Raw genomic sequence first — 11,616 nt, 5'->3', positions numbered from 1 at the left:
GCCGCGGCGCGAGGGCGCGGCGAGCGTTGGCGGCCAACCGCGGGCGGGCAACGGCAGCGGCGTCATGGAGCGGGGCGGGGGCGGCGAGCCCGGGCTTGGCCCCGGCCCCCAGGGGCTGGGCGGGGACCGCGGGGAGCCGACCCCGGAGCCCCTCTCGGAGCCTCCCCTCAGCGCCCAGTGGCAGCCGCGGGGAGCTGCGGCCGCTGCTGAGGGCGGCGGGGAGCTGGGGAGCGGGCCGGGGAGCCCCCTGGCCGCGGGGGGAGCCCCGGCGGAGGCTCTCGGTGCCCCCCGAACGGATGCAGGGCGGGGAAGGGGCGGCGGGGATGGGCGGCGGGGCAGCGCGGAGGAGCCGCAGGGAGCCCTCAGGGCGAGGACGGGCGTGGGGGGCTCCCTGCACGGCTCCCCGCACGGTGCCGGTGCCGGTCCCGGTGCCGGTCCCGGTGCCGGTATCACGGCGGCGCAGCCCCGCGGGGAGCCCCCGGGGGTGCCGCCCCAGGCGCTGCGGGTCCCCCTGGTGCTGCGGCCGCTGCCCGCCGCCGGCCGCCTGCAGCTGCCGGGCCCGGTGCCCGCCGAGCTGCTCCGCGTGCCCCAAGTGCCCCTGAAGCCAGCGCCGCTTAAAATGCAGGCGTTGCTCGAGCCGCCGGTGAAAATCGAGACCAAAAACGTGCCCCTCACTGTGCTGCCCTCCGACTCAGGTACTGAGGAAGCAGGTTTGTGGGGCTGCAGCGAGCGGCACGCAGCTGGCAGGCCGTCACATGGGAAAACACGAAAAAATAGCGGGAAAATAACGTTAGAGTGGAAAAAAAAAGATAGAGAACCACCTCTTTGAATATATTATTTGTAAAACTACCTAATTCAGGGTAGGGTGTGCATGTACAGGAGCACAGAGCTCTAGTAGTTGGCTCGAATCAATACAGCTTTGTCTGTTTGCTCCCTGACTGTATTTAAACCCCTCATAACTTCAGAATCACATCGAATTTTGGTGACAAGTTTAAGTTTAGGCATCTGTTGATCCTTAAAATGAAGCATTCGTATGCTTCTCTGAGAGAATTTGGACGTGTTAAGTGACAAACTTTGTACCGTTTGGATTAAAAGCTTACTTTTTGGAAAGAAAAGGCTTTTAAAATTTATACTTTTGGCACTTTTGAAATTAATGACTTTAAGTGAAATCCTGAGGATAAGAATACTTCAGCCCTTCATTGATAATGTGGAACAACAGTCTATTTCTAAGCCTTTTTCAGAGAGGAAGTTGTTTGCTGAGGGATCAGTTGTGAAAGGTCTGGATGTTCGTAATGTCACCAGCTCATTTCAAATGCAGCCTGTTTACAAAGACCTAAATCTGGGTGTCATGTAAAACATTTGGTAAGACAGATTCACCCAGCAAATGAGTGTCCATATCTGAGAAAAGAGAGAGTAAAATAAATAAATAGAAACCTAGAACAGCAGCAGCTGAGAAACCAGAGACATACCACCATTAGATCTCATCCAGCATCATTAGGGCTTTTGGATACATAGTTCTAGTGGTGATGACAAATTTGTAGTGATACATCTGTGCTATACAGTGCTTAATTTATAAATTCATAAGTTACAGAAAACAGTCTAGCCAAGTGAAAACCAAACTGTCTTTAACAGTCACGTTTCATATTTTTAAAAATAGATTAAAGAACAAAATCCATGTAAATGATTCCTTTTGCAGTGCTTCAGTGGAGGTTATAGAGGTACTCCCTTGCACTTTTCTAGGAAGTGCTCTCCGAACATGCATTGAGTTCTGTGTGTTCCAAAGCTCTAGTAATTCTTTTGACTGTTGCCAAATATCCTCTTGATATATTATTAAGTGTAACCTGTATCACATATATTGCCTGGAAGATGATCCTCTTTCCTCATTTTGTTGCATAGGAATGCCAGATACTCCATTTAGCAAGGACAAAAGTGGCCACGTAAAGCGTCCAATGAACGCATTTATGGTGTGGGCTAGGATTCATCGGCCTGCTCTAGCCAAAGCTAACCCGACTGCCAATAATGCAGAAATCAGTGTTCAGCTCGGGTTGGAGTGGAGCAAACTGAGTGAAGAGCAGAAACAGCCCTATTATGATGAAGCTCGGAAAATAAAACAAAGGCACAGAGAGGAATTTCCTGGTAAACATTTATTTATTTATCTCAATAGTTTAGAAGTGCAGGATTTGTGGAAAATTTGATTTCTTTTATTAGAGCAAATAGTAGAGTTGGAAAACATGACAAAAATTTCAAGCACTCAGTCCCTCTATCAGCTTTATAGTACCTGAAAGCATATTCCTTTCTTAAAGTATCCATAAATGATGTGGCATCTTTTATAGCCTCTAATGTTTCCTACATTCTTAGCCCACTACAACTGTAGCATCTCCTGCATGGGTTAAAAGCCTCATGCCCCGTACAGAGTTTATTCTGAACATGGATGCAAAAAGAGCTGCCCAGGTGGTCTGTGGTGACACATGTATCCTTCCTCAAAAACAATAAATGGAAAGTGCCACAGGAAGCACAAATGGCATTGCATTCTGTGGGATTCTTCAACGTTTAGTCTGGGGATTCACAAGTAAGAGTGTGGAATATGTTGTTCCTCAACCTTTTGCCAGAAGGATTAACAATTTGAACCCTTACCAAATTCATTTGTTCATAGCACTGCAGTTAATTAAAAGGACACTAATAAAACAAAGCACAAGTATTTGTATTTTGAACACTGTGAAAGCTGTTGAGACATCAGGTGTCATAATCCTTTATCTCTGTGATGTCATAATCCTGCTAGTTCACTGTTAAGGCTAACGCTGGTAGACAAACATGATTAATGTGTCATAAATACACCAAAGATGAAGAGTAGCACTCCCTCCTTGCACCCTTCCAAAAAAAAAAAAAAAAAAAAGGGATTGGGGAGGGCCTTTAAGGTAGCATTAAGAGTTAGCCTGGGTTGCTAGCCTGTGTAAGAAACATCTGCTCAGTAAAAAACTGTGTGTTTATAAGTCTGCTAGTGCTTGATCAGTGTTGTAAGTCAGAGGCCAATGTACTCCTTATTGCCAAAATCTATACAGGATTCCCAGTGGGCCATATGTTCAGTTGTCTCTTGTAACCTGCAGGTATATGTTAAATTTACAGGGTAAGGAAAAAAATCAGGAAAGATCCACATTTTGAATACAGTCATAGTTTTCTTCTGGACTGAAAGCCCATCATGCAGTGTTGTGTTCTCCATTGCATGCTTTCCTTAGTTGTGCCATGTCACATCCCACTGTTCTGTATTTATGTGTGTCACAAAACTCTTTTGATTCGGTAACATAAAAACAGTGCCCAAATGTGTCCATTTTATTTCTACCTCTGCTAAAATTCCCCATTTGCTAGCTCACTGGCACAAATGGAGTTTTGCCATTGACCATTGGAGCAGTTTAGGGACTCTTCTTTCTTTCTTTCTTTCTTTTTTTTTTTTACTTTTTCTTTCTTTACATATTTCAGAATTATGGTTACAGTAGTTTTACATAAAAAAGAGACCATCCCATAAACAGGGTGTCTGCATCTTTTTCATCTCTGACAGGTTGGGTTTATCAGCCACGACCAGGCAAAAGGAAGCGTTTTCCACTGAATGTCTCTGGTCTACTTTCCGGCACCACTCAGACTATCATCACTACAAATCCAGCTGCCGTTCTTCCCTTCCAATCACCTGGGTACTCTGTCGTTATCCCCACTGTTCAGAACAGTATTGGACATCCAGTCTGTGAGTTTTCAATACTGAATGATTTTTAAAATTAGGAATCTACTTATTAAAGTTGCATTTAACCTAGAAAGATCCTTTTTATAATCAGTCCATATGGGCAGTGAAATAGGGTGTGCCATGAAAGCCCACAGGCAAATATAATAGCTAACCTGCAGCCCCTCACATTTTGTGGTGAAAGAGCTCTGTCTCTGATTGCAAGGACAGCAGATCACAACAAATAGCTTTGGTCCAAGCACTGGACCTTTTCTCTTTAACTATACTGACTCGAATGAGGCTAATGAGACAAGAAAACTAAATGCCTGTTTATGCTAGATGGTGATATTTGGAGAAGTAAAAGAGAACACTTTACTTTGTTCAGGTGAAGTTCTGACTTAGGATATGATCCTTTCTGAAATCATTCTGTAAATTTGACTGAATAAGCTATTTTTTGTGTTCTTATGCTAGTGTGGTCTTTTGGGTGGTCCTTTGGGGACCAGGAGTTGGACTTGATGATCCTTGTGGGTCCCTTCCAACTCGGATATCCTATGATTCCAAGATTCAATGATATTATGGTGTCCTCACATCCTACTATGTTTCATTCTGAAGTTTACTCTCCTATTGTGGTTCAAATCACTCTTAAATACAAATGGTAAAATCTAGAAGCATTTAAGTCCAGTTGACTCAGAACTTAGACTCCTGGGCTAGGTAGTGGTTTTTGAAAACACTAATGCAATGTGTTTTGAAATCTTATTGTATAAAGGCAGCCTTTAACATACAACATGATCTCAAGTGTACATCTGCAAAATGTTTCAGTGAGATTGGCTGGTGGGTGCGTTCATTGGTGAAACAAGTAAGAAAATATATTGGAGAGTTGTGTGTTGTAATTACTGCTTCTGCTCCTCACTGCTGCTTTGGCACCATGCAGATTTATTAAGAATTTGGTTCATTCCATCTCAGATGGTAAATGTGGCAGGTGTTCAGAGCTTCAGGCACTAAGTGCACACTCCAGCCCCATTCTGTGGCTATCCCAGAACACGATGCAGTCCTCACTAGACTCACAGCCTCAACACTCACCAACCAATCCATTATTCATTCACCTTTTTCTTCTTGTTGAAGGAAGCTTGAGTGTGTGGACTCCAAAACCACCTGTCAGAACATACATAGGCCAAGTGACGCGTGAATGAGAGTTGCAGGGAAGTGATGCTAGGAAGTGTTTTGGAGAAAGTGATTTTGGCCCTAGTGATTTTGGTTTTGTTACGCCACTGTTTGTGACATCTCTTCCGTTACTCATGTCTGATAAATAACTGCTCTGTTTCCTAAAGGTGAAGCTCTTTCTGCCATCCGTCTGCCAGCTTCTTCTGTTCAACGTCCAGGTCCAATGACTCTTTTCCAGTCTACTTTTGCGAGCACCACATCATTGGCAGTTCCAGCTCCAACCCTGCCCCTGCACCCTGTAATTGCATCACAGCACTTTGCTGAATCTGTTCAGACAGAAGCTTGTGATGTACCTTCTGGATCCACCTGCTCTCTGAAGAGACTTACACCAGTTTTTGTTGAGAGCTCCAGTAGAAACCCAAGTAACACAGTCACTGCTCATGGCAGATTTTCCGTTTCTACCATTGAGCTCCCAAAGGAGTACTCAGGGCTTTCTGCTTGTCCTAGAGGAGTACCTCTTTCCCAAGCTACTCCTCTTCCTCACTCATATCTCTATGAGAGTCCTCCCATTGGGCAGCCAGTTCATCTGTTTGGAGCACCTCCTCGATTTTCATTTCATCACCCTTACTTTGTACCTGGACCTTACTATTTCCCCTCAAGGTAATGCAATCCTTCATTTCAATACCAGCGAGATTAAGTGCTAAAGGGCTTCAACTTTCAGAAAGTAGATGGAGCTTTCAGTTCTTGAGGCAAGAATGCAGTGCCAGGAAGGAGAGCTGCTCTTACCTTCCTATAGCTCCTCTGTGGTTGGACCTGCTGGCCTGAGGCTGTTTGTAATATATGCCCAGTTACTGAAGGCTCCATGGTACTAATTTAATAATTGGCATTCCCAAGCCCACAGTAAACAGAAGTATACTCTCTCCACTTTGTGCACCTAAGATGCACGACATCTGATTTCTACAGAAAAGTATTAGGTAGAGATAGTGTAAATATATTTTCAAAATGATCAGATACAATTAAAGTAGGTGTGTGAGATGTCTCCCAGCTACTAGGATTGCAGCTGTCATAACTACCAGTATTTCTGAAATCCAGCCTAGTGGGAAATGTCTTCAGAATTCTTACGTAAGTAAGTAGTCTTTACTAGTTTGTCTTTGCAGTTTCTGGGCAGTAAATGAGAGAAGATCACTTAATCAAAGAACTTACAAGCTAACACATGCAATATCCCGTGGGTATTTCCTAAGCTAAGTATGCACAGAAAGTACCAGTGTCCTCACACTAAATTTCTCTAACACTGCGTAGATTATATGTGTGTCATTTTGCATCAGAATACAAATTCCAAGAGGACACAACAAAGACAGTTATAGTTTGGCTTAGGAACTTCTTGCAATTTATTTATGTATTTATTAGTAGCAATCACTGTAATTTCTTTAAATACATTGACAACCACATACGGGGCACAAGGATTTTCTCTCAGTCCACTTGTTTAATAACAACTTAATACACACAAGAGGTCATTCAAAGAATAAATAAGAGTGTTTTACCCCAGCTCTGTCACAATTTTTGGTACATAGAAGTAACAAACTGATTTTGGATACTTCATTTTACTATTCTGAGTATGTACATTAATATACTGCAGGCTTACTTGATTCTATTTTATCTAGTATATTATTTAATTAATATTAAAAAAAAGATGATTAGCTTAGAAAAATTAGTGCCATTCTGATTGTCTTAGCTGAATGGAAATCTAGGGAATCTGCATTTCTGAACGACGCTTTCAATCTCTTTCATTGCAGCACGTGCCCATTCAGCCGGCCTCCATTTGGCTGTGGGAATTTCTCCAGCTCAGTGCCAGAATGTCTTGGCTTTTATGAAGACAGGTACCAGAAGCAGGAGATGAAGATTTCGGTTCTGGACAGAGACTATCCTTTCAGGGAATACCCAGAGGAAGTCGTACATGAGGACTCATACAACTGTGAGAGACTTGAGGAAGTGACCTGTCACAGCAGCCGCAGTGAGGAGGAGTGTGTAAGCCCCACACCACAACTGGACATTGGAGCAATTGAGAAAGTTTTGTCAGCCACCCCACCTACTCCTTCCAGCATCCAGCTAATCAATGTGACTGACAGTGAGGAGGAGGAAGAAGAAGAAAAGGTGTTGCGAGAGCTGTAATTTTTAAAACAAATGATAAGCCAAGGAAATAGAGAATTGGAAATAAATCTTTTCTTCAGTACCGTCTTCAGAGTGTGTGTTCAATGGGAAACCTATGTAGCTTGAGCAACCTGTGCATGTCATTTTGAGGACTTTGATGATCTGTTTGTATTTTGAGAGGTCACATAAAGAACTGGGGATGTGTAAAAGCCTCTGAATTTCACCTGGTTCATCAGGGCATTGTTTGGACTCTAGCTCAGGAAATCGCTTACACAGGAACTTAGCTTTAAGCATGTGACAATGTACTTTCTGAGGAGAGATATGTTTAATCACATCCTTTTAATGCTCCTCTGAATCAGGATACTGCCTTTTATTGTTTACAGACATTTTAATGGTATTTGCTGTAATTTTGTAGGTATTACTTTTAGGAGTTTTAACAAGAGAAATAATTCTGTTTTATTACTGTAATGTAATTCTTACTACAGTAGAAGACTATGAGGCCTGGAAAGTGAAGTCAAGAATGATTCTGCAATGCTTTATATTTTTGCTTTGATAAGACAGTTTTAAGTTTAATTTGGTTAATTTTTAACTTTACTCTGCATTTGTGGTATGAATGTTATATAATGCACTGAAAATTTAGATTGGTTTCAGTAATATCTTAGTCTGTAGCCAGTTCCATTAATGAAAATGGATTGTCCAGAAGGTATGGGGAGGTATGGTAGCACCCAGAGAGTGGAAAGTGGATGGGATCTAGCCCTGTGACTTACATTAGTGGATTGTGACTTGATCCCTGAGTGTAGTTATTACTGTACGGAATTCTCCATAGAATACCAAATTCTCTGAAGAATATCAAAGGCTTTTAATAGGGAGAGTATCTGTACTGTACTCAAAGAGTAAAGAAATTCAAAAGTTTTTGACCAAAATATGTAATTAATGTTACTAACATTTATTTTTCTGTTTTATGAAAGGGATGGTCGTTTCTTTCTGGGAATCCTGTTATTTTACTGTTGTTTATTTGAATAAACTCACCTGAACAACGTACCAATAGTGTTTCATTTTAAGCCACGAACAATGAACTGAGTGGGGACGTGTAATTCATGATTTATCTAACTCAAAGACTTACAGTGCAGCTAAACTGCACATGCCTAGAATGACTAGCTCAAATCAATTTTCTAGACAATTTTTGCAACTAACGGTAGTGTATACATATATGTGTGTGTATTTATATTTATAATTATGTAAGTCCAGCTACCACAGAAATATGGGAAGAGCTAAAAAACACAGAAGGAGAAGTACATTCATGCTGGGCTGGCGGTGTTCTAAGCAATGATTCAGAAGAAGCTACATTGATGTCTCATCCAGCACATCCTGTCTTGTGTGGGCTGTCACACCAGACCTGCTGGACCTTGATTGCCCTGTCTAACCTAATGCTTAGGCCCCCCATATCCATCCACTAAGATAGCATTATTGACAAAGGCAGGTACCAATGAAGTTTCCATATGCCTCAAAAGGTAAGCCTAAATCAAGGCAGAGTAGATATCCTTGGGGTTCTTTGCGTTTTAACTTTATAGTCTTATATCAACATTTTAATGCTTCTCTGGGCTCTTAGTTCCATTTCCAAGCTTAAGATCATTTGAGAACCACTGCATTTTGTAGTTAAAGAGCACATTTAAAAGCATGGGTAAATACTGCCTACACTACATTGCAACTGTGTTGTAAGCAGCCCCCAGCTCCTACTGCATCTGTAATGCAGATGAATCGTTAAGAAGAAAGTCTTATAAATAGTAGAAAGTGTCTGTTACTAAATTATCTTCTCAATGAAAGCTGATCTGGCCTGCAGGAATGCATGTGGGCAAATATACTAATCCCTAAACAAGTATGTTTCAGGGTATAAAACAGCTGTTGGTGGGATTATTCTCTAGATCTAACTTTCTTCTTTCCCTTTTTTCCTTTTTATACACAACGGAATAGGATATAAGACATATTGCAGTGCATATTCTAGTGCAGAATCTAGAATGGTTGCCTTCCACAGACAATTCACATTTACTTTGTCCCATATGGGGTGTCCAGCACTTTTTAAAGGGAAGTGCCTCCGAGCTGCTCAGTTGTACCCAGTGCTAATGGTGAAGCTGGTGCTGACGCACATGAGCTTCAGTGGGTCAAGGGATTCAGCATTTGCTGTGCCAGGTCCATCTGCTAATGGGACCTTTGCTGCTCATTTAGGAAAACACAGTATTATACCCTCAATGGAAATCTGCTCTGTTTAATACCACAAAATCCATATGAAGAGAAGACTGAGGATTAACACATCCTGTATGTCAGTTTGAAACAAAATGTAGGGCTGATCTTTCCTGTCCTTCCAGGTAGAGCTGAAGTCCCAGATAAGTTATATGGGATCTGTGTCTGTAGAACTACAGCACTGGACCCAGCCATCTCTGTTGTTTACTGTAATCTAAACTAAAAATCACCTTGTGCACTTCTCAAATTGTTATATATATATATATCAGATGCAGATATTCCAAAGTTTTTTTTCCTCCTTCTTGGAAAAGTCTTGACATTTTGTAGTGCTTCCTGGTGTGCCCACTGCCTGTGGCTATTCTTTTGCAGAGATGACTTTCTGCTCCAAAGTTATGGAACATTTTTTATGGACTGGATGTTATTAAAAGCCCTTATGTTATTATACCTGTTCCTCTTCTCATGAGTGTAAACTGCTTCTGTATATTCACTCTCAGAGAAAACACAAGCTTGGGAAGTTTGCAGTCAGTGTGGAGAGGACCACGGTGCTCTACATATACAAATACAGTCAAAGAGATGCAGCGTGTCAGCACATACAACCTCGTACCATTAGGTCCACTTGGCTGTAGGAATGAAGCAAAAGCAGCAGCAGTGGCCCACCCTTTAAAAAAAGCGTAGGGAGCATTTTGGTAGCATTTCACTAACAGCACATCGGGACAAGCCCTTGCCTGGTACCTGATCATCTTACAGCACTTCTCCCTCTTTGGCAGGGCAGCTGCTCTAAGGCTCTTCCAAGTATTCCCGCTATCCTACAGGCATGCTGGAAAAGCAAAGCTAGACAGAAGAGTCTGGGGCTGCCAAAGACGTTCTCAAGTGCTAAGGCCTGAAATAATGACGTTTGCTGGTAAATCACCAGTTCCCGTCACAGATCCACAGTCTTCCTCCTTTGATCATTTCAAGTGATCTGAAAGAGGAAAAATGTTCTGAAAAACAGAAGATTTCACATTTCCCTCAAGTCAGGCAAAGTCATAAAATTTCTTTCTTTGGTGCAAGTGTCTAAAATGTAGAGCTTGGGCAGGACAAAATGTCTTCTATCTTCTCTTTCTGAGACTTTGATTTTTGGTAACATTTCCTCCAGTGTCAGCAGAAGGCTTTCAACAGCAGTTCATTCAGCAGCTTTTCCCATTTCTGAATCGAGAGTTCCAGTGAAATATTACTGAGCTTTCAGTCTGATACATGTCCAAGACATTCTCTGCATAAATCTGTTTCTTTAGCAGGCACTCTCCAATGTGGGTCTACCTCTCTCTTTCCTTCTAAGTGGTTAACTCCTAATTTACTCCTAAATTACGATGGATATAAGGGGAGAATCAGCATCTTTTGCTTTCCAGCCAACTATAATAGCGTTAAACTGTGGAGTAAGTGCAGAAACCCCACTGCAAAAGCATGCTCATCGGCTTTGACCTGGGGAAACTGAAACACCTGATTTCCAAAGGTGCTGAACAACTGCACGCACGGCCCCTTGCTCTGGGTGCTGCATGGGGGCTGCAGCTATTAGCTATATCCTTGCCTTGATCACAGGGATGTCAGAGATAAGGAACAGACTTCCAAATTCCCAGCTGATACTTTTAATCAGGAAATCAGTTTTCTGGAGGAAATGAGCTTGAGCCTTTGTAATTCCCAGATAACCGAAAGCTTGATCTTGCTCTGTCCCATTAAGTTCAGCAAAAGCTTTTTGAAGAAATGGTCTGGGGCAGGATCTGACTCATCCTGTGCCAGAAGCAGGTAGCGTTACAGCTTCTGAGCGCTGTTAATAGGGCTAGAATATCCCGAATCTTTCCATGCAACTATGTCTGAGCAATGCAAGTGATATATCATATAAATATAGATTAAACTATTTATAACAACGGCACAGTCTGTGGTTATATTTTTATAGAGGGAGTTTCTGGTGATTATAAATTAAGATATCAATTCTCATATTACAAAAACCCAGTGATAAAAATATCACTATATAACAAATGCAAACACTGCATGTATTTTATTTTCGTGATACTTGAATGATGACAGAAATCACCAACAGCTAGTTACTGGTCCAAGTATTGTAACATTTTAAAATAATGCAAGTAGTGCTCCTTTTATTTCATTCTATGCATGTTTTTTTGATCTGATCTTTTTGAGAAATAAGTGGAGTAGTTCCTGTGAAGATTTGTTGTACTGGTAAGATTTGTGACAATCTTTCAGTGCAAGCAAATATGCTCCTCTTCAAAGGTTCTTCTTTTTTTTTTTTTTTTTTTCTTTTTTCTTCTTAGGGTGAGAGAAATTTAATTCATGGATGAAAGCAGAATAGCTGTCTAAATTTGGGTTATGTA

At 42.0% G+C, this 11,616-nt stretch overlaps 1 protein-coding gene across 1 annotated transcript; it reads left to right on the top strand.

Moving 5' to 3' along the window:
• Positions 1-7: 7 nt before the first annotated feature.
• On the top strand, positions 8-8,138 carry SOX30 (SRY-box transcription factor 30). The gene is made up of 5 exons (XM_013176090.3): positions 8-695; positions 1,897-2,136; positions 3,554-3,733; positions 5,035-5,527; positions 6,661-8,138. The coding sequence occupies exons 1-5, from the start codon at positions 65-67 to the stop codon at positions 7,034-7,036; spliced, it is 1,920 nt and encodes a 639-aa protein (XP_013031544.3). The 5' UTR covers positions 8-64; the 3' UTR covers positions 7,037-8,138.
• Positions 8,139-11,616: the final 3,478 nt, after the last annotated feature.

The sequence above is a fragment of the Anser cygnoides genome, chromosome 14, assembly GCF_040182565.1.
Source record: "Anser cygnoides isolate HZ-2024a breed goose chromosome 14, Taihu_goose_T2T_genome, whole genome shotgun sequence".
Taxonomy (NCBI): domain Eukaryota; kingdom Metazoa; phylum Chordata; class Aves; order Anseriformes; family Anatidae; genus Anser; species Anser cygnoides.
This window is presented reverse-complemented; position numbering and strand designations above follow the sequence as displayed.

Bases quoted from the DNA above. Each gene is read 5' to 3' on its own strand.
- SOX30 (XM_013176090.3), top strand. From the start codon at position 65: ATGGAGCGGGGCGGGGGCGGCGAGCCCGGGCTTGGCCCCGGCCCCCAG. The intron at 696-1,896 runs GTACTGAGGAAG...TTTGTTGCATAG, and splicing joins TGTGCTGCCCTCCGACTCAG to GAATGCCAGATACTCCATTT. The intron at 2,137-3,553 runs GTAAACATTTAT...CATCTCTGACAG, and splicing joins GCACAGAGAGGAATTTCCTG to GTTGGGTTTATCAGCCACGA.